Source organism: Salmo salar, chromosome ssa20, assembly GCF_905237065.1.
Source record: "Salmo salar chromosome ssa20, Ssal_v3.1, whole genome shotgun sequence".
Taxonomy (NCBI): Eukaryota; Metazoa; Chordata; class Actinopteri; order Salmoniformes; family Salmonidae; genus Salmo; species Salmo salar.
In genome coordinates, this window is record NC_059461.1 from 33,062,456 (window position 1) to 33,090,103 (window position 27,648).

The window sequence follows — 27,648 nt, forward strand, 5'->3', positions numbered from 1 at the left end:
CCCTCTCCTAACATGCTGTCATGTTGACCCACAGAACACACTGTGTGTTGCTGGAGCAGCACAGGAATCAGGGATACTCTGTGTCATGCATGCATAGTTAAATAGCCTACAAATCTCAAGTGCATTAGGTGCCATTTTATGAGAAAAAAAGTATTCTTTATTTTTATCCTCTTTGATTCTGCATTCCATTATTCTCTCGGAGAGTATGCATCTCAGGATATTCAGATTGCTACCATTAGACTCAGGCAGCCGTCATCTGATGGAGTTATCAAAGTAAATGTTTGGCACATTTTGATAGCTATTTGAGATCTCTCCTCTAACGAAGCAGCCATATCATCCCTGCCTAGGAAAAAAGAAGAGATGTTAGAAGCAAAATAATGGAAATGAAATACAGTGCATTCAGAAAGTATTCATAACCCTTGAATTATTCCACAATTTGATGTGTTACAGCCTGAATTCAAAATGAATTAAATAGATTTTCTCACTCATCTGCACATAATACCCCATAGTGAAAACATGTTTTTTTTTAATACATACATTTCTAATTTACATAAGTATTCACACCCCTGAGTTTTACTTTAGTGCCTTATTGCAAACAGGATGCATGTTTTGGAATATTTTTATTCTGTACAGGCTTCCTTCTTTTCACTCTGTCATTTAGGTTAGTATTGTGGAATAACTACAATGTTGTTGATCCATCTTCAGTTTTCTCCAATCACAGCCATTAAACTCTGTAACTGTTTTAAAGTCACCATTGTCTTCATGGTGAAATCCCTGAGCGGTTTCCTTCTTCTCCGGCAAATGAGTTTGAAAGGACGCCTCGGTCTTTGTAGTGACTGGGTGTATTGATACACCATCCAACGTGTAATTAACCCCCTAGAATCAATCTAAATTACACAACAAAAAAATCACCATCAAAATCCATCAGTTTAAGCTAGAGATATCTGTTTTTTTGCATTGGATGCGTATCAATCCAGCACATCCACAGCATCCACCAAACAGGATGCACTTCCGCATCTGTGGTGAAAGATGGCAGAGCTAGAGTGGTGTTTGTTAGACCATGAGACATCCCGAAAATCGGTATTCTCACAAAAACGTCTTTAGCATCATATTATGACCACTCTATGGTAAGAGGAAACGCTCACGAATATGAAAGAGGTCCTAAAATTCTAAATTAAATAGCTAAATAATCCATAGTATGACCATCTTAAAACAATTGTATACTGTATATCAGCTTAGCGCCACACGAGGTAGTCATTCAGAAATCATGTTAAACACTATTATTGCACACAGAGTGAGTCCATGCAACTTATTATGTGACTTGTTAAGCAAATATTTACTCCTGAACTTTTTTAGGCTAGACAGAACAAAAGGGTTGAATACTTTTTTACTCAAGACATTTCAGCTTTAGATTTTTTATTAATTTGTAAAAATGTATAGAAACAGAATTCCACTTTGACATTATGGGGTATTGTGTTTAGGCCAGTGACACCCAATCTCAATTTAAACAATTTTATATTCAGGCTATAGCACAACAATATGAAAAAAGTCAAGGGATGTGAATACTTTCTGAAGGCACTTTACCTCTAAAATATCTCAATTCATTCCTCAGATGTCATGGAGTATAACTAGAGATATCCACCATGTAGTCAACACATCCAGTGGACTTCCTGGTCTCGGATTGTTGGGTTAAATGGAGGAGAGGTGAAGAAGGAGTGTTCACCATAACATGACTGCTAACACTTGACAATTAAATCAGTATCCTAACTTTTACAAGCTATGAATTCACTGAGCAGCAATTTCAGGGAAGAAGGTTTTTATAAGCGCAGATGGTACTGTAGACACATGGAACCCAGAGAGAAATGCAGAGATGATCAGTCAAACAATACAAAATATAAGGAGGAAATTGTTATTTACAAAGTGACTGTTGGATGTGGAGGTTAAAGATGAATCAACTTGATTATTCAGTTATTTTGGGCCCTGTTTCCAACCTTAGTGTGTTGCAGTATATTAAGGTAGCGTTGTGCTGCTGGCTGGGCTTATCCTATACTAACCTGAAGCAGTGTTAGTTTCTCCCTGTAAGTCCTTCCTGTCTGTCTGCTGAGCCGTTTAATGATTACATGGGTGAATCCTCAAGGCTTCAGTTCCAGGAAAACCAGTCTGTCTGTTTGCCTGTAAAAAAATAAATCAACTATTTGCATCTGTTCTTTCTCTTTTTCTCTAGCTAGTGTTAATAGTGACTATAAAGGGTGATCATTCCAAAGTGTTAAACTACTCAATATAAATGTGGATCTGTTTTTGTTTTGTTTATTTGCTATTCATTGCGTCCAATTACCATTCTAAAGGGGGAGTGTTTCTCGCTGGGTGCCTAGGGAATATGAGATTAAAAGGCAACGAGGAAAACATCTGTGTCTCCACTTTGTGATCTGCATTACATTTCTTTACCTCTGGCATTCAAATAGACAGAGGAGCACCTATAATGTTGTTTTTTTTAAACAGCGCTGGGCTGCATAGGGCTAGCAGCAAACGGAGGGAGGGTTACCATAGAAACACATACCTCCCTCACATAGGTTTATGTGCTGTATCCTATCACAAGCTATTAGGAATTATCATAAATCTCCCCGCAGTGAGACGGTGGTTAAGGTGCGCCTGGGCGTAGAATGACAATGTGTTGATCTCAATATATCTTGGCAAGAGAGACAGAGGCATCCATGCCGTTCAAATCAAGAGAAAATGGCACCGGTATTAGCATGAGGTGAAATAAAATGGGGGGATGAAAACGCCTTTAGTGTGTCTCATTTCTTGAGCGGTTGGCAAGGATAGATATTTAAACATTAACAAGGAATGGGCTTTAATGCCGCAATGCCCATATTGTAGCATTTTTGAAGCAAATCATTTGGTTCTGCTTTGTGATTATGAATATACATAAATCAAAACATTGCTATGAATATTGGCCCATAACTAGGTCTATACGAAACTAGGGCTGTCAAATAATTAATTTAGTTAATGACATTAGTTACATTTTTCAGTTTGCTGAAATTTGGCCCAATTGAAAGATTTTTCCATTTAAGAAGCAATGCATTGAGTTACAGGCATACTTTGATTGTACAGGACTGAAACACAAAATTATCAGAATATATTAATAAATTACACAAAAGTCACTAACATAGCTATTAATGTTTGCAATGTTTCAGTAGGCCTACTCCTTCTTATCAATGTTTCAGTAGGTCTACTCCTTCTTATCAATGTTTCAGTAGGCCTACTCCTTCTTATCAATGTTTCAGTAGGTCTACTCCTTCTTATCAATGTTTCAGTAGGACTACTCCTTCTTATCAATGTTTCAGTAGGACTACTCCTTCTTATCAATGTTTCAGTAGGACTACTCCTTCTTATCAATGTTTCAGTAGGTCTACTCCTTCTTATCAATGTTTCAGTAGGCCTACTCCTTATCAATGTTTCAGTAGGTCTACTCCTTCTTGTCAATGTTTCAGTAGGCCTACTCCTTCTTATCAATGTTTCAGTAGGCCTACTCTTTCTTATCAATGTTTCAGTAGGCCTACTCTTTCTTATCAATGTTTCAGTAGGCCTACTCCTTCTTATCAATGTTTCAGTAGGCCTACTCCTTCTTATCAATGTTCTTGAAGTTTACACTTGTGCACAGCACAGACACGCTCTCTTTTACACACACACACACACACACACACACACACACACACACACACACACACACACACACACACACACACACACACACACACACACACACACACACACACACACAGCTTTAAGTACTATTACAGCTTCAGGCATTCTACATTTTTATTTTATTTTTACATTTATTTAACTAGGCAAGTCAGTTAAGAACAAATTCTTATTTACAATTACGACCTACCGGGGAACAGTGGGTTAACTGCCTTGTTCAGGGGCAGAACGACAGATTTTTACCATGTCAGCTCAATGATTCGATTTTGCAACCTTTGGGTTACTAGTCCAACGCTCTAACCACTAGGATGTGTGTGTGTGACTACAGGAAAAAAGAACTGTAGTGTGACTACAGGAAAAAAGAACTGGCACCATGGATGCAAAGAACAAAGAGCTTTTAAACTTGTCCAACAATGTTATGAAAACACTGTAACCATCTGTACTGTTCAGATACTTTTACACATATAGGCCTCCACACTCTCCCTCCCACACCTCGTCTCTCTCACTATTGGCTATGATATTGATTACTGCATTGTTGGGAAAGAGCAAGCAAGAAAGGCATTTCACTGTACTAAAAACTTAAACATGAAACACACATCCTCTCTCTCACACACACAATAAAACACACCCCACTCTTGCATATGCAGCCTACCTTTGAAGCATCTCTTTGAAGAGCCTATTCCTCTTCAGTTCTTCCTGCCATCCAAATTTGTGCATAGCCTAGTCAGTGGTCAAGTTATCAGGTTGCTAAGCAATGTTGTTTGTTATCAAATCATGAAATAGCAGCCCGCGTGTACTGTAGTTTAAAACGGTCCGTGACATGTGCACTTATCCGTGGCAGGTCGAAAAACATAGCTCTGGTAATATTGGGCATAACTTTGACATGATTTTAGCTAGAGGCACACACTCATTAGCTATGTAAAGGCGACAGCATTGACTGCAGCTGTGTTCCGTGTTGTGTTCTGCGCTTAAAAGGTTCGGTGCGGGAGCACGTGCGCTTAAAAGGTTCCACGCGGTGAAGAAATGGAGACGAGATTCACGCCGTCAACATTTTTTACACCGATAAACATGTCACGCGTTAACTTTCACAGCCCTTTACGAAACGATTTGATTGATTTCCATCTCATAATTGTGTTCCCTTCATTGGCGGCATGGTGTAACCATAAAAAGCTGCCATGGTGAATATGAAATTGAGTTAGAGAGAGCACAGCGGTAGGCACAATTTCCACAAATGACAAATTTCTCTCGCTCTCAAACACTAGACCTTTCACTGGTTCTCTCGTCAGACGATCACGGCGAGAGAGGAGAGCATTATCAGATCTGTTTGAACAGCCTCAATCAACATGACTCTGGTGGGCGTTACAGATATCCAGTGACCTTTTCCGCACGGCTCCTCCGATATTAACGCAATCTCCCTGCCTTATTACCATGGGAACATTTCATACAGTATTCGTTTTTTTCCATTCCAATCGCTCTATCGCTCTCCATGCTCCTGAGCAGATAACTCGGTCTCCCGTGGGGCCTGGCCTCCATAATCACGTCAGATCACGGCCCTCTTATTTGAGCAGAATTGTTTAATTGGTATGTGTTCTACATAACTGTTTGAGTATTAGACTCACAAATGAAGGTGAGAACCTCTGTGCTTGTAATCGACTGAAAGAAATGGATTTGTGCTCAGCGGCTCTTCTGGGAGAGGACTTTATGGTTCTCTGAAGAAATGAAGGTTTATAATTGTGTTTTTTTCTCTTCCTTTCCATCCTTCCTTTTCTTCCTTCTCTATTCCTCTCTCTCTCTCTCTCTCTCTTCTCTCCCTCTCTCTCTCTCGCATTCCCTCTCCGTTCATACCTTTATTGATATTCAAACAGATGCAAGGCCATGGCAGCTTAAAGGTGATGTGTCTGGGTACTTTGACAAAGCACACGTAGCAGTGCACCCGGTATACTAACTAAGTGAATGTTGTTAGGGTTGTGTTGCCAGGCAGGTTCAAAAAGAGCTAAGGCCTCGTAAATATCCATTTTGTTCCCAGTGAAATGTAATCATACCTCAGGAAGGAAATCTGTCAAAAGAAACCTGATTTGTCTATGTGCGATCACGCAGAAGGTGTGAGGCATGTGCCCCCGTTGTGTTAGCCAAACACTAGCGCTCAAGCACAAACTTGTCTTAGGCCGTGTGTGGTTCTTAAATACTGTCGATAGCAGGGATTTCTGTGTGATTAACGTTATGCCTGTCATTGTTGAGTGGCTGAGTGACTAAAGTGTTTGGTAGAATAAATAGTGTATAGGTGTGTTTTAAGAGACGTCAATGTCAGGCACACACAACACTAACTAAGTTCTACTGCATCAGTTATCACTCTGCTCCTAGCTCTATGGTTAGAGCACTGAACAGAAGAGGAAAACAACCTCGCGCTCAACGTCAACAAAACAAAGAAGATGATTGTGGACTTAAAGAAACAGCAGAGGGAGCACCCCCCTATCCACATCAAAGGGACAGCAGTTGAGAAGGTGGAAGGTTTTAAGTTCATCGGCGTACACATCACAAATAAACTGAAATGGTCCACTCACACAGACAGTGTGGTGAAGAAGGCTCAACAGCACCCCTTCAACCTCAGGAGGCTGAAGAAATTTGGCTTGTCACCGAAAACCCTGACACACTTTTACAGATGCACAATCGAGAGCATCCTGTCGGGCTGTATCACAGCCTGGTACGGCAACTGCACTGCCCTCAACCGCAAAGCTCTCCAGAGGGTGGTGCGGTCTGCACAACGCATCACTGGGGGCAAACTACCTGCCCTCCATGACACCTACAGCACCCGATGTCACAGTCATTTGTACATGTAGGTAGGGGTAAAGTGACTATGCATAGATACTAAGCAGCGAGTTGCAGCAGTGTGGTAGCAGAGAGAACAGTCTATGACTTTGGGACTTCCTCTCACACCGCCTAGTATATACAGTACCAGTCAAAAGTTTGGACTCATACTCATTCAAGGGTTTTTCTTTATTTTTACATTGTAGAATAATAGTGAAGGCATCAAACTTTGAAATAACACATATGGAATCATGTAGTAACAAAAAAAGTGTTAAACAAATCAAATATATTTAATATTTGAGATTCTTCAAAGTAGCCACCCTTTGCCTTGATGACAGCTTTGCACACTCTTGGCATTCTCTCAACCAGCTTCATGAGGAATGCTTTTCCAACAGTCTTGAAGGAGTTCCCACATATGCTGAGCACTTGTTGGCTCCTTTTCCTTCACTCTGCGGTCAAACTCATCACAAACCATCTCATTTGGGTAAAGGTCAGGTGATTGTGGAGGCCAGGTCATCTGATGCAGCACTCCATCACTCTCCTCCTTGGTCAAATAGCCTTTACACAGCCTGGAGGTGTTGATTTTGGTCATTGTCCTGTTGAAAAAAAATGATAGTCCAACTAGGCACAAACCAGATGGGATGGCGTATTGCTGCAGAATGCTGTGATAGCCATGCTGGTTAAGTGTGCCATGAATTCTAAATAAATCAGTGACAAAGCACCCCCACACCACCACACCTCCTCTTCCATGCTTCACTGTGCGATTTACAGGTGAGGAGATAATCCGTTCACCTACTCTGCTTCTCACATAGACACAGCGCTTAGAACCAAAAATCTCAAATTTGGACTCATCAGACCAAAGGACAGATTTCCACAGGTCTAATGTCCATTGCTCGTGTTTCTTGGCCCATGCAAGTCTCTTCTTATTATTGGTGTCCTTTTGTAGTGGTTTCTTTGCAGCAATTCAACCATGAAGGCCTGATTCACAGTCTCCTCTGAACAGTTAATGTTGAGATGTGTCTGTTACTTGAACTCTTTGAAGCATTTATTTGGACTGCAATCTGAGGTGCAGTTAACTCTAATGAACTTTTATCCTCTGCAGCAGAGGTAACTCTGGGTCTTCCTTTCCTGTGGCGGTCCTCATGTGAGCCAGTTTCATCATAGCGCTTGATGGTTTTTGCGACTGCATTTGAAGAAACCTTCAAAGTTCTTGAAGTAATGATGGACTGTTGTTTCTCTTTGCTTATTTGAGCTGTTATTGCAATAATATGGACTTGGTCTTTTACCAAATAGGGCTATCTTCTGTATACCACCCCTACCTTGTCACAACACAACTGATTGGCTCAAACGCATTAAGAAGGAAAGAAATTCCACAAATTAGCTTTTAACAAGGCACACCTGTTAATTGAAATACGTTCCAGGTGACTACCTCATGAAGCTGGTTGAGAGAATACTTTGAAGAATCTCAAATATAAGCTATATTTTGATTTGTTTAACACTTTTTTGCTTACTACATGATTCCATATGTGTTATTTAATATAGTTTTGATGTCTTCACTATTATTATACTATGTAGGAAATAGTAAAAATAGTAAACTGTCCAAACTTTGACTGGTACTCTAAGTCCTGGATGGCAGGAAGCTTGGCCCCAGTGATGTATTGGGCTGTACGCACTACCCTCTGTAGCGCCTTACGGTCGGATGCCGAGCAGTTGCCATACTAGGCGGTGATGCAACCGGTCAGGATGCTCTCGATGGTGCAGCTGTAGAACCTTTTGAGGATCTGGGGACCCATGCCAAATCTTTTCGGTCTCCTGAGGGAGAAAAGCTGTTGTCGTGCCCTCTTCACGACTGTCTTGGTGTGATTGGACCATGATAGTTTGTTGGTGATGTGGACACCAAGGAACTTGAAACTCTCGACCCGCTCCACTACAGCCCCGTCGATGTTAATTGGGGCCTGTTTGGCCCTCCTTTTCCTGTAGTCCACGATCATCTCCTTTGTCTTGCTCACATTGAGGGAGAGGTTGTTGAAATGATATTTGGTTTTACTTACAGATGGGGCGATGACACACCGCACTGCCAGGTCTCTGACCTCTCTATAGGCTGTCTCATCATTGTCGGTGATCAGTGATCACTGCTGTGTCGTCAGCAAACTTAATGATGGTGTTGGAGTCATGCTTGGCCACGCAGTCATGGGTGAACAGGGAGTACAGGAGGGGACTAAGCATGCACCCCGGTGTTGAGGATCAGTGTGGCAGATGTGCTGTTGCCTACCCTTACCACCTGGGGGTGGCCCGTCAGGAAGTCCAGGATCCAGTTACAGAGGGAGGTGTTTAGTCCCAGGGTCCTTAGCTTAGTGATGAGCTTTGAGGGCACTATGGTGTTGAACGCTGAGCTGTAGTCAGTGATCAGCATTCTAACATAGGTGTTCCTTTTGTCCAAGTGGGAAAGGGCAGTGTGGAGTGCGATTGAGATTGCATCATCTCTGGATCTGTTGGGGCGGTATGGGAATTGGTGTGGGTTTAAGGTTTCCAGGATGATGGTGTTGATATGAGCTATGACAAGCCTTTCAAAGAACTTCATGGCTACCGACGTGAGTGCTACTGGGCGGTAGTCATTTAGGCAGGTTACCTTAGTGTTCTTGGGCACAGGGACTATGGTGGTCTGCTTGAAACAGGTGGGTATTACAGACTCGATCAGGGCGAGGTTGAAAATGTCAGTGAAGACACTTGCCAGTTGGTCTGTGCATGCTCTGAGTACACTCCCTGGTAATCCGTCTGGCCTTGTGAATGTTGACCTATAGCATCCGCGTTATCTGACCATTTACGTATTAAGCGAGTCACTGGTACTTCCTGCTTTAGTTTTTGTTTGTAATATTAGATCGAATATAGGAATAATACACCCATATGCATGTTTATTGATACAGTATCACATCAACAGTCACATACAACAGAGAATGAACATATCTACTGCATCACTCCCCTCTATATACGGAACATTCACACCTGACATTTTTTAAATAGTTGAGGGCCCTGCGGCAGATTTGTGCTGTATGCATGTCACCAACCCCCTCCCCCCCAACCAAACCCTCCCACCCACCGTCAACCCAACCTCTCTCACTTAAGTGACCATACATTCTTCATGCTTGCTAGTAAAGTCAGATGTGGTGCAAGCTGGACTGGCTGTATGCAGAATCTAATTTCACGCTCACGCTAATACCACCCAACAAGGAGGTGTGTGAACAAGCAGGTGGTGTTTACAAATGAGGACGCCCGAACTGTGATCGTTCAGCCCTGTGAGCCCTCATGCCTGTGAGCCTAGCCGCCTAGTCGTCGGCTGCTGAGTTGATTATGGGATGCCATCAGATAGGGGGGCAAAGGCTCCATTCTAAGTGGGTGGAGTGCGACAGTGATTGCTGTCTGTCACAATGAATTGTTCTCCCTACTAAGGTGTTTGTTGTTTACAGAATAGCAAAGGATGCAGATTCCACGTTGAAAGAGAGAGAGAGAGTGGAGTTGTCACAATCAGATTGCGGGTTTGTTTACTTGTAGGCACCACTGCTTGCCGCTGCATGTGTGAGGTTGTGCTTTTTCTCTGTCAGAGGTGTTATTACACATTTGCGCAAGGTGATACTTGTTTGTGTTAAAAAATGTTTAGCTGCAGCAATGAATACATAATGAATACAAAATACCTAAATGTGGAATCTGGCCTTTTTATACCAGTTTAGAACTAAATGATTCATAGAAACTTTCTTAAAGTTTCTGTCTAGAAGGCTAGCATCGCGGAGTCACCTCTTCACTGCTGAAGTTGAGACTGGTGTTTTGCGGGTACGATTTAATGAAGCTGCCAGTTGAGGACATGTGAGGCGTCTGTTTCTCAAACTAGACACTAATGTACTTGTCCTCTTGCTCAGTTGTGCACCGGGGCCTCCCACTCCTCTTTCTATTCTGGTTAGAACCAGTTTGCGCTGTTCTGTGAAGGGAGTAGTACTACACACCATTGTACGAGATCTTCAGTTTCTTGGCAATTTCTCACATGGAATAGCCTTCATTTCTCAGAACAAGAATAGACTGACGAGTTTCAGAAGAAAGTTCTTTGCGCCTGTAATCAAACATAATTGCAAAAGGGTTTTCTAATGATCAATTAGCCTTTTAAAATTATAAACTTGGATTAGCTAACACAATGTGCCATTAGAACACAGGAGTGATGGTTGCTGATAATGGGCCTCTGTACGCCTATGTAGATATTCCATTAAAAATCAGCCGTTTCCAGCTACAATAGTCATTTACAACATTAACAATGTCTACACTGTATTTCTTATCAAGTCAATGTTATTTTAATGGACCAAAAAATTTGCTTTTTTATTTTTTAAGCAAGGACATTTCTAAGTGACCCCAAACTTTTGAACGGTGGTGTATCTTTTCACACTATGAGGTAGGAATAATGATGTGACATTTTTGAAAATTGCTCTTTTAGTGTAAGAGCTGTTCGATAAGACCGCCTGAAATTTTAGCCTGTTTTGGCCTGCCTGGTGACATCACCAGGTGGTAAGTTAAGTAATAGATCAGTAAGAAAGAGAGTTTCAAACAGCTAGTTTTCAGTTTTCCCCTCCCCACTCAGACCAATCCCAGACAGTCCTAGCAAAATTCTTGCTTGAGAAATTGCTCTTTGCTAAGAAGCTATTTTTGTTTATTTTTTCCCATTTTAATTAGAAAAAATCACAGTAAGGTACTTCAATGTTACCCAGAAATGATTTGATATTGAGATAAAATGGCTGCATTTGATCTTTAACTTTGGTGCACTTTTATTTAAACTTAGATTTTTGTGCTCCTCTTGAGACAGATTTTTCTCAGTTCTTTGAAATAGCTCTTCATCGCTGAAGGACAACAGGGCATTATATTCCACAAAGTTCTACCACATTTACCTGAAATAAATGACAGCAAACAGCTCAGCTGATCTTCTTGGAAGGGAGAACAGTGATAATAACCCACGCTATGGTATATAGAGGTACGAACACATAATGACAAACTTGACTGCAAGAAACTGCGCTGATAGGAGTGAGCTGAACTGTGGTGAGGATGGTCAATCTTGTTAAAAGGCCTGCTTGATGAATCAAATCCAATCAAATTGTATTTGTCACATGCGCCGAATACAACACCTTACAGTGAAATGCTTACTTACAAGCCCTTAACCAACAATGCAGTTTTCAGAAAAACAAGTGTTAAAGTATTTACTAAAATAAACTGAAGTACAAAATATATAAAGAAAGAAAAAAACAAAAACAAAAAACAAAAAGAAAAAATAATTAAAAAGCAGCAATAAAATAACAGTAACGAGGCTATGTACAGGTGGTACCGGTACAGAGTCAATGTGTGGGGGCACAGGTTAGTCGAAGTAATATGTACATGTAGGTAGAGGTAAAGTGCAAATACTCAGGGTAGCCATAACATGGCGCCTCCTAGAAATGTATTTATTGTAAGCATGGTACGCATTTTCTGTTCTATTATCCATTTGGACAGAACAGAATGTTTTATGACATTGTTGATAACAAGTCAAATGTACCATAGCTTGATACGCAGAGTGAAGAGAGTACTAGAACAGGATCCAGTGTAGGCTACCATTAGATGGAACATCAAAGTGGACGTTTTTGCTCTCTCCATAGATACAGTGCTCCTTGTGTTAAAGTCAATTGTTAGGAGGAAAGAGGTGGTCAAAGGCCTGAAATGACCACTCAAAGACAGGAGCCCTCTCTCTCAGAGAGAAGATAACAGCTCTCATTCTTCTCTTCCTGTATGTAGCTTAGTACTGATGGATATGGGCCTGTCTCTGACTGGCGGATCACTACTATTATAGTGCTCTTACTAAACCCCTCCGCCCAACCCCCACTCAACCCTGGTCTGTGAGTTAATGGTGCGTCCTGGGTATTAGTATTCTGTGGCCGGGTGGATCGTTGCTGGATCTGGGTGAGGATTAGCCTGCCTCTTAACATTTTAGCTAATCTGGTTAACACCTGTTTTTATTGACATCTGAACAGAACAGCATCTCATCTCCCATACCCCCCCCCCGTCCGTCCGTCCGTCCGTCCGTCCGTCCGTCTATCTCTCTCTCTGTCTCTCTCAACCTCTCTGGTTTCAAAATATATTCTCCTTAATCTCCTCTCTCTTCTACCAGTAGACTTTTAACCTTTATTTAACTAGACTGCAGCCCATGGTAAAGAACAAGCTACAATAGCAAAGCATCGCTATTCTAGGTTAAATGCTATGCTATCATCTATAGATTCACCCAGAAGATAGTGCTTTTGTTATCATGATAGGTTGACAAAACACACATGTGTGTCTAAAATCAAATCATATTACACCCTACTTAGTTTTCTCAGTTACTCAGTTTGACCGTCTAACTTTAACCAGTGGACTAGATGATCCATAGGAACATTAGAATTGTTTCCCATATTGAAACACAGACTTGAGGTATAGCTAAACGACAGTAAGACGCCCACATTTTGTGCACATCCTTGCCTCACACAGTTTAAATACTCTGTAATTTGGTAGAGAATGAGAGTTGAAAACAGACTGCTTAAATTATTCAGCATGTCTATTAGACCTAATATTATCACTAGTATAGCCCTATATGCCCCATGCAGCCACTGTAACTGATGTAATTGTCTATAAAAACAGTGTAGTGTACAGTATACTGTTGATAAAGCCTCAGGGAGGGAGTGTAGTAGCCTAGCCTACCTATTGGTAGTGTAGTAGCTGGATTAACACAGCAGAAGTCCGAGCAGTCACGCATCACCACAGTTTAAAAGGGTCTGTCTGGGCCAATGGTGGAACTTTGAAGTATGTCTCTGGGATTTCTATAAATCATGAGGTATGGATCATCTTAAGCATTCGTCCCTGGCATTAGTGCTCAGCTCATATCAATGGTTCCATCTAGCCCAGATTCCAGAGCATAGGCTCATAACATGACCATATTAACCCTGGGATTTTACCAAGCCCTGTATCCTGTTGCTAAAATGGGCAGGAATGGACTTTAATTCACATGCTTTGCTTTGCCCCCCACCCACAGAGTATTTTCCTTCAACATGACCCTGGATTTGTATATGTTCTGTTCATATCTATGAGTTCTATAAGCTCGTTGTTTTGTCTACTATATGGCTGCCATAACAACAGCTTAATGGTCGTGGGGACATGCATGTAGGAGGTGATGGTGGAGTTTTTAGAGACATTTGTTGCCACTGATGTGTCAGAGCATCTTAACTGTTTGAGGGAAATGTAAAAGTAGAAAACTATGACAGTATAGCAAACTATATGTATTCAGTTGCATCTATACACATTATAGATTGAATTATTCTCAGTCTCACCAGTTTTGTTGTTGTTGTCCAGACAGAGCAGAGCTGAGTAAGCCTAATTCCTTGCATCTAAAGCATTAGAATGAGTTCTGAAAGAGGAGAAATTAATGTCTGCCTTCATTAGGACAAAGGGAGGAGGGCCAGGCGCTGGAAGACGCTGCTCGCTGACAGGCCCAGTAGCAATTCATTGTCACTGATTTTAAGTGTCATAGATTTCCACAGCTCCTCGTTAAAGACCGCACGCGGCAACACACTTCTCTCTGACGCAGTAACTCGTTATCTCCTCGCCACCGTAAAACGCTGTAGTTAGCATTCAACAACTGTAACCGATCTGTCGTTCCTCCTCTCTACCCGCTAATTGCCAGGCTATTGTGCAGTAGGCTTTTAAGTGGGTCTTTTTTTCGGTACTGGTACATGTGGATACACATTTGCTGTTTGTGTGTATCTCTCTGAATTTGTTTGGGTTGGCTTAGGTTGAAGATGTGGTTCACCTCAGTTTAGAATATCATGCACACTCTAGTGTTGACATGTTATTTATTCTATGTATGGGAATGAATTATAAATGGTAATTTAGCAGTGTCTAAAGCGACTTTAATATACAGTATATGGCCAATGTGGAAATCAAACCCGGAACCCTGCTATTCATATCACCGTGCTTTATCTAGCCCACTTTACAACTGTAAAGGTTTCTTCAGGGCTCTGCCACAGTGACAGACTGTCAGAAGTGGTGGTTATGACAGGTACTGAGACATTTCCACAGCTCTCCACTGTCTTTCATATCCACAGTCTCCACTGTCTTTCATTTCCACAGTCTCTCCACCGTCTTTCATATCCACAGTCTCTCCACCGTCTTTCATATCCACAGTCTCTCCACCATCTTTCATATCCACAGTCTCTCCACCGTCTTTCATATCCACAGTCTCTCCACCATCTTTCATATCCACAGTCTCTCCACCGTCTTTCATATCCACAGTCTCTCCACCATCTTTTATTTCCACAGTCTCTCCACCGTCTTTCATATCCACAGTCTCTCCACCGTCTTTCATATCCACAGTCTCTCCACCATCTTTTATTTCCACAGTCTCTCCACTGTCTTTCATATCCACAGTCTCCACTGTCTTTCATTTCCACAGTCTCTCCACTGTCTTTCATATCCACAGGCTCTCCACTGTCTTTCATATCCACAGTCTCTCCACCATCTTTTATTTCCACAGTCTCTCCACCGTCTTTCATATCCACAGTCTCTCCACCATCTTTTATTTCCACAGTCTCTCCACCGTCTTTCATATCCACAGTCTCTCCACTGTCTTTCATATCCACAGTCTCTCCACCATCTTTTATTTCCACAGTCTCTCCACCGTCTTTCATATCCACATCTCTCCACCATCTTTTATTTCTACAGTCTCTCCACAGTCTTTCATTTCCACAGTCTCTCCACCGTCTTTTATTTCCACAGCTCTCCGTCTTTCATATCCACAGTCTCTCCACCGTCTTTCATATCCACAGTCTCTCCACCGTCTTTCATTTCCATAGTCTCTCCACCATCTTTCATATCCACAGTCTCTCCACCATCTTTCATATCCACAGTCTCTCCACCGTCTTTCATATCCACAGTCCCTCCACCATCTTTTATTTCCACAGTCTCTCCACCATCCTTCATTTCCACAGTCTCTCAACTGTCTTTCATTTCCACAGTCTCTCCATTGTCTTTCATTTCCACAACTCTCCGTCTTTCATTTCCACAGTCTCTCCACCGTCTTTCATTTCCACAGCACTCCATCTTTCATATTCACAGTCTCTCCACCGTCTTTCATTTCCACAGTCTCTCCACCGTCTTTCATTTCCACAGTCTCATCACCGTCTTTCATTTCCACAGTCTCTCCACCGTCTTTCATTTCCACAGTCTCTCCACCGTCTTTCATTTCCACAACTCTCCGTCTTTCATTTCCACAGTCTCTCCACCGTCTTTCATTTCCACAGCTCTCCGTCTTTCATATCCACAGTCTCTCCACCGTCTTTCATATCCACAGTCTCTCCACCGTCTTTCATTTCCACAGTCTTTCCGTCTTTCATTTCCACAGTCTCTCCACCGTCTTTCATTTCCACAGTCTCTCCACCGTCTTTCATTTCCACAGTCTCTCCGTCTTTCATTTCCACAGCTCTCCGTCTTTCATATCCACAGTCTCATCACCGTCTTTCATTTCCACAGTCTCGCAACCATCTTTCATTTCCACAGTCTCTCCACCATCTTTCATTTCCACAGCTCTCCACCGTCTTTCATTTCCACAGCTCTCCACCGTCTGTCATAGCAGAGCTCATCAACTGAGACATATACTTTGCTTTCGGTGGGCTCATCCTGGATGGCACACAGTATATTTTCAACGTAATGGTGAAGGGTGTATTGGAGGCCCATTCGCCGGGCTTACAATTACTATAATTACAAATTTCAGGTTGACCTATGCCTGTGATGGTGAATACATGGAGGGTACAATTATTAAAGGAGTCCTCCTACATGCTCCTCTTCCTGTCAGCCACGCATGATTTCTCTTGAGATGCTTGGTGGCGGTGCTTCCCATTCTACCACATTCAATACAACCTGTAATTGGAGATGTATAGCCACTGGTAGACACATACTACTGATTCACAGTAGTATACAGTATATGATTTAAACACACTTTAGGTTTGTAAATTTAGCGTTTCCTACATGTACAGTGTAGTGCCACTTCCTTTTTAAACTTAAAGCTAGAATCCTTAATAGCCACATCCATTTTGAACGTATAAATGAATGATATATACTCATTGATTCTTGAAGAATATAACTTTTAAATGCCTCATCAGAACCCAAAATAAACGCTTTACTCCAATGTTTGTAAACAAAGTAAATGTAAACAAACACTGTATAGCCTCAAAACATGGTTAAAACTATGATTTTTATATCATGGATGGTTAGTCCTTGCGTTCTTAGCTCCCTCTATGAATTTGAGAGTGGTTAGATTTATCCAGGGCCATCCCTCAGCTTTTAGCAAAACAGAGGGGTGGCCGCTTTGTTATTGTTTCAATTAAGGATTTCAGCTTTACGTTGTAAATGCTGTGTAGCTCCACCCCTGTCCTGACCCCTGTACTCGAGCACCGGCCAATCACAACAAACCTTTTGAATAATTTGTCAGAGTCAACTGATGCTCTGGCTCCAACAGGGCTGTCATCTCTTCCTGGAACCTCCCACAGGCCGGAGCCAAAGCCATTGAACTGGGTTCATTTCTGCTCAATTTAATCTATTCTGTTGATGCAGCGGACCTTGTTATTTTAAGGTGACCAGAGGGAAGTAAAAGGATACGGCCTGCCTCTGAAGCTGAGTGTAGTCAGTAGGGGTAACGGTCATCAAATTAGCAGTGGGACACAGGGCCAAGTCTGAGCCTAGCTTCCTCTGTGGTCTGGTCCATCACAAAGGTGTTATTCACCAGGTGTCTCATCCTTATCTGTCTGTCTGCTGCTGCAGCAGCATCCCCACTTCTCATCTAGGGATTAAGGCCCTAATGTGGTTTAGGTTTCACTAAACTAAAGGAGGCCAGAGAGGACAAACAAAACTAAATGGCTAACTTGTCTTTCGTTTCTTATCTTGGTTTCGCTAGCAGCAGGTCAGAGGCAGGATGGCTGAATGATTGAAGGGTTCTGGCTTGGTGGTGGTAAACTGAAGTGTAGGTTGCTCTGCAAGGCTAACTCTGTCTGTCATCAGGGCAGGTCTCTGCTCAGGCGAGGCAGCCCATGCTACTAATAGGTCGGTCTGTGGCTTCGCTCACTCTCACTAATTTTCACATTAGCAACTCATATCTCTCTTTGTGTGTTTTTCACAAATGGCACATATGTTGTTCTCCAGTAGCACTATGGCTCACCATAAGTGAAACGGCCTGCTGTTACATTCAGGGATTTAACATTTTACTCTGCACTTTCTTTCTTCCCCACATTTTGCTACAGTTAACACCATTTTCTGCAGAAAACCTCAACCACACAAAGGCTGTAACAACTAGGCAGCAGGCCTACGCAAATGAGCTAACAGCTAGGCAGCAGGCCTACGCAAATGAGCTAACAGCTAGGCAGCAGGCCTACGCTAAAGAGCTTACAGCTAGGCAGTAGGCCTACGCTAAAGAGCTAACAGCTAGGCAGCAGGCCTACGCTAAACGGCTAACAACTAGGCAGTAGGCCTACGCTAAAGAGCTAACAGCTAGGCAGCAGGCCTATGCTAAAGAGCTAACAGCTAGGCAGCAGGCCTATGCTAAAGAGCTAACAGCTAGGCAGTAGGCCTACGCTAAAGAGCTTACAGCTAGGCAGTAGGCCTACGCTAAAGAGCTAACAGCTAGGCAGCAGGCCTATGCTAAAGAGCTAACAGCTAGGCAGTAGGCCTACGCTAAAGAGCTTACAGCTAGGCAGTAGGCCTACGCTAAAGAGCTTACAGCTAGGCAGCAGGCCTACATTAAATAGCCTGCTTGCTTGCCTGTCTCTATACTAGGGTATTTAACACGTCTTTTAGGTCTGCAACACTTTTTGTTTTTTTAAACAGAGGAAACACTAAAACAAGGATTTGGTCAAATACTTAGGACAGATTTTGTCATGTACGACATCCTAGAGTCACCGGATACATTTCGCACTGAATGGCAAACTTGTTAAACCACTGTCTGTCTCGTATTAAAATGCCACATGCTTCTTTTTATTAAAAGCCCACCTGGCTTTCATTCATGGCATCTAGGTATGTTAGAGTTGTGTGCTGTTTTGGCTGTTGTTATTATAGTCTAAATACAGTATCACTGTCAGCTGACGCATTGAGGACACAACAAAGGCCTTCTTTCAGCATAATGACTAAATTGTGTGCTTAAGTCATTTTCACGCTTATCTCGCGCCTAATGTCGCCTGCAACATCAACAAGCCCTATCTGCTTCCTCCAAACTTTCTCAATTGGATATACTGTGGCTCCCCGGCAAATCTGCCAAAAAATGGCTGTGATGGATTTTACAGATAGGGAGAAGATGTTGGCATGAGAGCAAAGAGGACTTTATAAGAAATGTGAACAAAGGATAATTGATTCTCTTCAGAAGTGTAAAGGGGAGAAAAGAGAGAGGGAGAGAGGGGGGTGGCAAGGAAACTATCCTCATATGGCTTTTTATGAGACCTTTAAAGACAGATTTGATTTTAATTTGGGTAATGTGAGGAAACAGTCATCCATTGAACCGGGGTGTCTTATGACTGGCTCAACGCTTATCGCTCTTTAGCCTTGTGTTTCCTCGGTCTGCAGTTTGGCTTCACGGATAAGGCAAAGTGCAGAGACAGAGAGGTATTTTTAAAAGCTCCTGCACTTACTGCTTAGTTCATGAACTTCACTTCTTTCATTTTTCCTCTCCTTTCTTAGCTAGTTTGCTCCAAGCACAACCATATTAGTATCTCCCAGACAGGAGCAAGAAAGCCTGCAGCTTCTGTTTACAGGTTATTCAATCACTTTAAGTACTGGTGGCAGACTGATTTTCTTGGAAACACATTGGCTACAATCCCCCCTGACTCTTAACATACATGTTATTTATCATATGAAATTGTGGAACTGTCTGGCTGGCCAGTTTTACTAGGTTTTCCTAAGAGGCGGAATGTGGGGCAGGGGGATTGGGTTAGGGGGGTAGGGGTAAATGGGAGCTTGAGGTAGAGTAATATAAAGCTAGGAAGCCTTAATGTACGCCAGGAAATATCTTTGAGTGCTGAAAGTTTGACTCTGATGAACTGAAGGGGTTTACGTATATAACGCCTCACTAGGTGATGTATGATCTTTACAAGTGCAGAAAAAAAAAAATATATATATTTGTGTCTCACTCTCTTTCCTTTGGGCTCGATATTAAATATAACAGACAACAAAGCACACATGGAAAAATATGCCCAATGTCTGAGAAAACGGTTTATGTTCAGATTGAGTTATTTGCACTGTCTAGCCTTGCTTATAGTTTGCAAACCTAGCATAGCCTAACACACCTTTTATCCAAAGTGGCTTAGAACACTGAGTGCATATAGTTGAGGATATAAGACCCCGCGGGCATTTAACCCATGACCCTGCCATTACTAGTGCCACACACTTACTAACTCAGTCACACAGGACCACCGTCATGTAGTGTAAGTGGAGGAGGACATTAAGATTGAACATACCGTCACATTCCTGCTTCTCAGTGTCTCTGTGTTTTTGTGACCTCAAACCTGGCAACATCCTCTTGCAACAGCTGCGCCCTCCTCTGCTAGCTCTGCAAGGCCAGGAGAAAAAGAGCTGACGTACGTACGCCAGGCGGGATGGCTGTGCACCAGATCTTAATATAGCAGCAGGCCAAGCCAGGCTAGGCAAGCACGGTGGCGGTAGACAGACAGACCCACACCGATTAATGACTGTTGTCTCTTCTTTGCAGTTCACTTCTTTAAAAAGAGGCGAGCCCTCGTTTGGGAGACATAAGGTGAGGTCACATAAGCTAAGGGTCACATGCATGCATGTGCACACACACACACACTCCTACCATTTTCACCCTTGTTTGCACTTCTCTATATGTGCAGACTGCAGACAGAGGCAAAGATGTTATGGCCAGTATTTGGGTCATTGTATAGCTTTGTATGATTCTATAATATATGTAATATGTATACACACAGGTTGATTGATTGCATGTATTAGATAGTTTAAGAATATACATACATAGGCATAGCACTCATAGGAAGATTCCCTCTCACATACTCAAGCCACAACATATCAGAATATGTTTGTTTGTTTAGATTATATCAGCCTTTGTGCCTCTAGGCAGTATGATTATGCTTGACAGTTGGAATGCATTAAGTCACTAAAAGGTTATGAGAGATATTCTTTGTCCAAGTATTGAGTAATGTATGTGCAAGTATTGGGAGGTATTGAGTGTCAGCTTTGTTTTAAATACATCTCCGGGCTTTGAGCTCATTTAGCTAGTGCTCAGCCCTCTCTCTCTCTCTCTCTCTCTCTCTCTCTCTCTCTCTCTCTCTCTCTCTCTCTCCCAGTGTGACTGGTTTGTGATCATGTCCCCCTTCGCTCCACTTGGCTCTGTAATGAGGAGCGTTCATCAGCCATGTTTGAACTGTAGACAGGATTAACTTGGCTAAAGACTTAATGCACACCTCGCTTCCTTGCTCCCCTGTGCACCCAGTCACAGCTCTGCCTGTGTTTTCCTTAACCAGGCCATAGAATCGACAGGGAGCTCCGCTCTGCTCTCTCGCTCTCTCTCTCTGGTCTCCAGGGCCTCCTCCTCCGTAGCCCTCATTTCCACAGAATTAATTGAGTTCTCATTTTCTGGGAAAGCTATCAGGAAGGCAAAGAGAGAGAGAGGAAGAGACATAAAGAGAGAGAGAGACAGAAAGAGAGAGAGAGAAAGACATAAAAAGAGAGATAGAGACAGGGAAAGAAAGACAGCAGAGAGGGGGCCTCAGAGAGCCTGCTCTCCCAGTCTTCCAGGGCTGGTAGGCAGCCACTCGGCACCTCCGGGATGTGGAGGCCCCACTTCACCAAGCCGCACCACACGGCGCTGTGGTGGCTTTATATCTTTATCTTTTCCACAGGGACCCTGCTGCCAGCCCACGGAGGGTTCAGGGAGGCCCTGTGGGCCCGTGCTCAGGGTCAGCGAGACATGCTGGGTCCCCCCAGAGCAGAGAGAGAGAGCACACTGGGTCCCCCAGAGCACAGCACGCCTGCTACTGTCTCACTTTAGCTCTTTGTGTCTACTTTAGTACTAGTGCATACAGGGACAGGGATACAGCTCTCATACTGCGGGCACAGCATGTTGTGCTGCTACTGTGAGCTAATGCTAGTTAACCGCTAACCTTTCCACCCCAGTCTCAGTGTTGGTGTGCCTACTAGAACAACATAGAGACAGGATGTGACATCACTGCACAGGAGTAGCATGTGTTTCAGAGACGAGAGAGAGAGATAGGATGATAAGTATGTACGCACTGACCCTAGCTTTATAACACACATTACAGAGATGAAAGAAAGAGATTACGTGTATGAAGCTAGAGTTACAGAGAGAGAGAGAGAGAGAGAGAGAGAGAGAGACGATGACGTGTATGAAGAGTTACAGAGAGAGAGAGAGAGACGATGCCGTCTATGAAGAGTTACAGAGAGAGAGAGAGATAGGATGACATATATGTATGCACTGACCTGACCCTACCTTCATCTGAACCCTTTCAATTATAGACCATTACAACTTCACTCACTATAATATTGATGTGCGGGCGGGCCACAGACGTCTTCGATTGCACCGCTGTAAGTTGAGACAAACACTTAAGAAGTTATTACAGTGGATTCCTCTTCCCCAATGTCGCTGCTTTAGCTTTAGTACTCAATAATTCAGAACCTAGCTAGCGTTAATGAGTTCCCCATAGGCTGGTCCCTTAGGAGCCTCCCCACTGTCATGTAGTTATATATCATGTCGCCTTTCAAATCAATTACATTTTGATCTGATAGACATGTAATTCAGCCTGATTGAATTTTGTGCACGGCGATAGCCAAACTGTTTTTGTGGAAATAGAAATGGCGCCAGTCAAAACGAGAATCTCCGTAAAATGATAATGGTATTTCTTCCTGATGTAGGCTGCCTGCTCACAAGTAAAAAAAAACCCACACAAGACGTAATTATGATAATAATTACAATATGGGGCTGTAGTGGAACGGGTTGAGCACTTCAAGTTCCTTAGTGTCCACATCAATAAGGAATTAGAACTGGTCCGCACCACATCTACATAGTTGTGAAGAGGGTACGATAGCGCCTTTTCCCTCTCAGGCAGCTGAAAAGATTTGGCATGGGCCCTCAGATCCTCAAAAAGTTTTACAGCTGCACCATTGATGGCATCTTCACTGGCTCCATTACCGCTTGGTACAACAACTGCAAGGTACCCTACCACAAAGCGCTACAGGCAGTCATCACTGGGGCCGAGCTCACTGCCATCCAGGACCTATATACCAGGCGGTGTCAGAAGAAGGCCCCAAAAAATTGTCAAATACTCCAGCCACCCAAGCCATAGACTGTTCTCACTGCTACCGCACGGCAAGCGATACTAGTGCACCAACAGGACCCTGAACAGCTTCTACCCACAAGCCATAAGACTGCTAAACAAGACCGCTAAATAGCTAATCAAATGGCTTCCCGGACTACCTGCAATGACCCTTTTTTACACTCTTGCACTGACTCTACCCACACACTCACCCTCAATGACTGCATTCACGGTAAACGCTGCGTATGTCAAGTGCGTCTGTCACGTCCTGACCATAGTAAGTTGTTATTTTCTATGGTAGAGTAGGTCAGGGCGTGACAGGGGGTGTTTGTCCGTTTTTGTATTTCTATGTTTAGTTCCTAGTTTTGTATTACTAGGTTAGTTTTTGTTTGGCATGACCTCCAATTAGAGGCAGCCAGTTGTCGTTGTGTCTAATTGGAGGCCATATTTAAGTTGATGTTTGTCTCACTGGTGTTTTGTGGGTGATTATTTTGTGAGTAGTGTATGCCTGCTCTGCGTCACGGCTTTCTTGTTTTGTATTTCAAGTTTATGGTTTATTGCATTAGTTTCATGACTGAATAAAAGATGTGGAACTACGATCAAGCTGCGTATTGGTCCGATCCTTCCGAAAGCTGTGACAGCGTCACTAGTTGAACGGTACATCACGTGTTGAACAGTACTTCCGGTACATCACGTGTTGAACGCGGAATGAGGGAGAGCTCGGTTTGATGTTTTGAAATTCTCTGAAAAAGTGTTCTATTGAAGAAGTTTGGTTACTAAATACCTTTTGAATTAGGATCCCGTGACGCATCCTCAGTTGCTGGGACCGAAATATCTATCCAGGGATCCTGCCAACCAAAGGTTTGAAGAGCTGCTTGGCGTAGCAGCTAGCCTAGCTAACCAGCTATCAAGCTAGCAATGTTTCCCTTGTTGCTGGGACAGTGGATTGTCCCAGGCTTGTGGCTGTCTAAATCCCAGCTGTTTGTTGCTGTTGAAATCTGCCCTGTGACCTGCCCTTTCTGAAACTGTGTGGAGTACCAGCGTTAGCCTACGTTGCTACCATGGCATCCGAAGCTAAAGATGGGAGTCATGGAAAGAACAGTGTTTCTCTATCACAGGTGAAGGGTTTTAAACGAAGAAAAAGGGTTCTACATGCAGTTGTTACAACAACAGGAAAATAGCTTCAAGAGCTCTGTCCAAACACTGATGGACTCAACTAACAAAATAATGAAATATCTGACCAGAGAGATCCAGGACCTTAAGAACAGTTTGCAGTTCTCCCAGGCAGAGGTGGATGGCATAAAAGAGACTTGCAGTAAGATGACAACAAACTGTAGGTCATCTTGAGATGACTTCAGAACTCTCTGGGAATCATTATTAACAATGACTGGGTAAGTTTTCAAAATATATAACTTTTAAAACACAGAAATAGAGCCAGTATGATGCATTTTGTATCATATGATGCAAAAAGCAGCATCATAAAACGTGATTGCTTACATGCAAAAGATTTTGGGACTATGTCAACAATGGACTAATGAAACAAATACCAAAATATAGTTTCTGGGTGGAGTTTTCCTTATTATAACTTGGCAGTTATCACCTTAGTTAATCTCCATAGTTCATTGAAGTTAATGGGTCATTCATAATAATACCTTTCAATATTGCCAATCAGTTCAATGACTATTTCACTAGTAAAGTGGAAAACTCAGAAGTGAAATAACAACAGTGAACCATCATAAATCATAATAATGAAAAGAAGGATTGCTCTTTTGAATTTGGTCAAGTTATTGTGGGAGAGATTGAAAAACTATTGTTATCCATCAATAATGATTAGCCACCAGGTATAGACAACCTTGATGGGAAACAATTGAGAATGGTAGCAGATTGTATTTCCATACTGTATTGCTATATCTTTAACCAAAGCCTAAAGGAGTGTGTGTGTCTACAGGCGTGGAAGGAAGCTAAAGTAATTCCACTGCCTAAAAATAGTAAAGAACCCTTTGCGGGACACTAACCGGGAAGCTTATAAGAAATCACGCTATGCCCTCCAACGAACCATCAAACAGGCAAAGCGTCAATACAGGACTAAGATTGAATCGTACTACACCAGCTCTGATGCTCGTCGGATGTGGCAGGGCTTGCAAACCATTACAGACTACAAAGGGAAGCACAGCCGAGAGCTGCCCAGTGACACGAGCCTACAAAACGAGCTAAAATACTTCTATGCTCACTTCGAGGCAAATAACACTGAAACATGCATGAGAGCACCAGCTGTTCCAGAAGATTGTGTGATCACGCTCTCCGCAGCTGATGTGAGTAAGACCTTTAAACAGGTCAACATTCACAAGGCCGCAGGGCCAGACGGATTACCAGGGCGTGTACTGCGAGCATGCTCTGACCAACTGGCAAGTGTCTTCACTGACATTTTCAACCTCTCCCTGTCCGAGTCTGTAATACTAACACATTTTAAGCAGACCACCATAGTCCCTGTGCCCAGGAACACGAAGGTAACCTGCCTAAATGACTACCGACCCGTAGCACTCACGTCTGTAGCCATGAAGTGCTTTGAAAGGCTTGTCATGGCTCACATCAACACCATTATCCCAGAAACCCTAGACCCACTCCAATTTGCATTCTGCCCTAAAAGATCCACAGATTATGCAATCTCTATTGAATTCCACACTGCCCTTTCCCACCTAGACAAAAGGAACACCTATGTTAGAATGCTATTCATTGCGTTCAACACCATAGTGCCCTCAAAGCTCATCACTAAGTTAAGGACCCTGGGACTAAACACCTCCCTCTGCAACTGGATCCTGGACTTCCTGACGGGCAGCCCCCAGGTGGTAAGGGTAGGTAACAACACATCCGCCACGCTGATCCTCAAGATAGGGGCCCCTCAGGCGTGCGTGCTCAGTCCCCTCCTGTACTCCCTGTTCACTCATGACTGCACGGCCAGGCATGACTCCAACATCATCATTAAGTTTGCCAATGACACGTCAGTGTTAGCCCTGATCACCGACAACGACGAAACAGCCTATAGGGAGGAGGTCAGAGACCTGGCCGTGTGGTGCCAGGACAACAACCTCTTCCTCAACGTGATCAAGACAAAGGAGATGATTGTGGACTACAGGTCCACAGACGGGGCTGTAGTGGAGCAGGTTGAGAGCTTCAAGTTCCTTGGTGTCCACATCACCAACAAACTAACATGGATTGAGCACACCAAGACAGTTGTGAAGAGGGCACGACAAAACCTATTCCCCCTCAGGAGACTGAAAAGATTTGGCATGGGTCCTCAGATCCTTAAAAGGTTCTACAGCTGCACCATCGAGAGCATCCTGACTGGTTGCATCACTACCTGGTATGGCAACTGCTCTGCCTCCGACCGCAAGGCACTACGGAGGGTAGTGTGTACGGCCCAGTACATCACTGGGGCCAAGCTTCCTGCCATCTAGGACCTCTACACCAGGCGGTGTCAGAGGAAGGCCCTAAAAATGGTCAAAGACTCCAGCCACCCTAGTTATAGAGTGTTCTCTCTGCTACCGCACGGCAAGCGGTACCGGAGTGCCAAGTCTAGGTCCAAGAGGCTTCTAAACAGCTTCTACCCACAAGTTCTACCCACAAGCCATACCCCCCTGTATATAGTCTCACTATTGTTATTTTACTGCTGCTCTTTAATTACCAGTTACTTTTATTTCTTATTCTTACTCATATTTTTTTTTGAACTGCAATGTTGGTTAGGGGGCTCATAAGTAAGCATTTCACTGTATTCGGCGCATGTGACTAATAAAATTTGATTTGATTTGAACAGCAACCCAATCCGTTTCTTGCCTATCCTTAGTGAATTGGTGGAGAGAATTGTGTTTGACACAATAGAATGCGATTTTTCAGAGAACAAGTTAACTACTGACCCTCAGCATGCATAAAGAGAATGGCACTCAACTTGTACTGCACTGTCTCAAATGATTGATGATTGGTTAAAATAAATGTATAATAACATGATAGTTGGAGCTGTATTGTTAGATTTGATATTATTGATCATAAATTGTCATTGAAGCAACTCACTTGCTATGGCTTTACATCACATCACATGGTTGGAGGTTATTAATCCAATAAAACCCAGAGAGTTTTTCTATTGGATAGAATGACTGCGCATGCGGATGATTCCACACGTCAGCACCAAAAGCCAGTGAGCTTACTGACATTCTAAATAAGGAGTTACTGTCAGTATCAGAATGGATGATTAATAATAGACTGGTCTTAAATACAGCTAAAACTAAAAGCATTGTATTTGGTTCAAAACATTCTCGAAGACCTAAATCTCAACTGGAGTTGTGTATAAAGGGAGTGACCATTAAGCAAGGTGAGGAACCTAAACTCCTAGGTATAACATTGGATGGTCAATTATCATGGGCAAGTCATATAGACAAAGTTGTTGTGAATATGGGTATGTCTGCTATATGTCTGTTATAAATAGAAGTTCTGTGTTTTTGACATAAAAATCAACTACTAGTTGTTCAGGCTCTGGTCTTGTCCCATCTTGATTACTGTCTGGTAATATGGTCAAGTGCAGCAAAGAAAGACCTAGCAAAGCTGCAGCTGGCTCAAAACAGAGCAGCACGCCTTGCCCTTTACTGCACATACAGAACTAACATCAACAACATGCATGCCAGTCTTTCCTGGTTGAGGGTTGATGAGAGTTTAGTTTGTGAGAAATATTAGTGACGAAAATGTTTTCTTCATAATCAAATATCATTCAGCTCAGACACCCATA

At 42.8% G+C, this 27,648-nt stretch overlaps 1 protein-coding gene across 10 annotated transcripts in view; it reads left to right on the forward strand.

Annotated features, from left to right (window-relative positions):
• LOC106580457 (autism susceptibility gene 2 protein) overlaps positions 1–27,648 on the forward strand; it is a 433,496-nt gene that overhangs the window by 232,330 nt on the left and 173,518 nt on the right. For 2 of the 10 annotated variants that reach the window (XM_045703231.1, XM_045703232.1), the window contains one exon: positions 20,279–20,323. The exons of the other annotated variants lie outside the window; for them this stretch is intronic. In XM_045703231.1, coding sequence (XP_045559187.1) covers positions 20,279–20,323 — 45 coding nt within the window. The remainder of the gene's footprint in view (positions 1–20,278; positions 20,324–27,648) is intronic. 10 annotated transcript variants of the gene reach the window in all.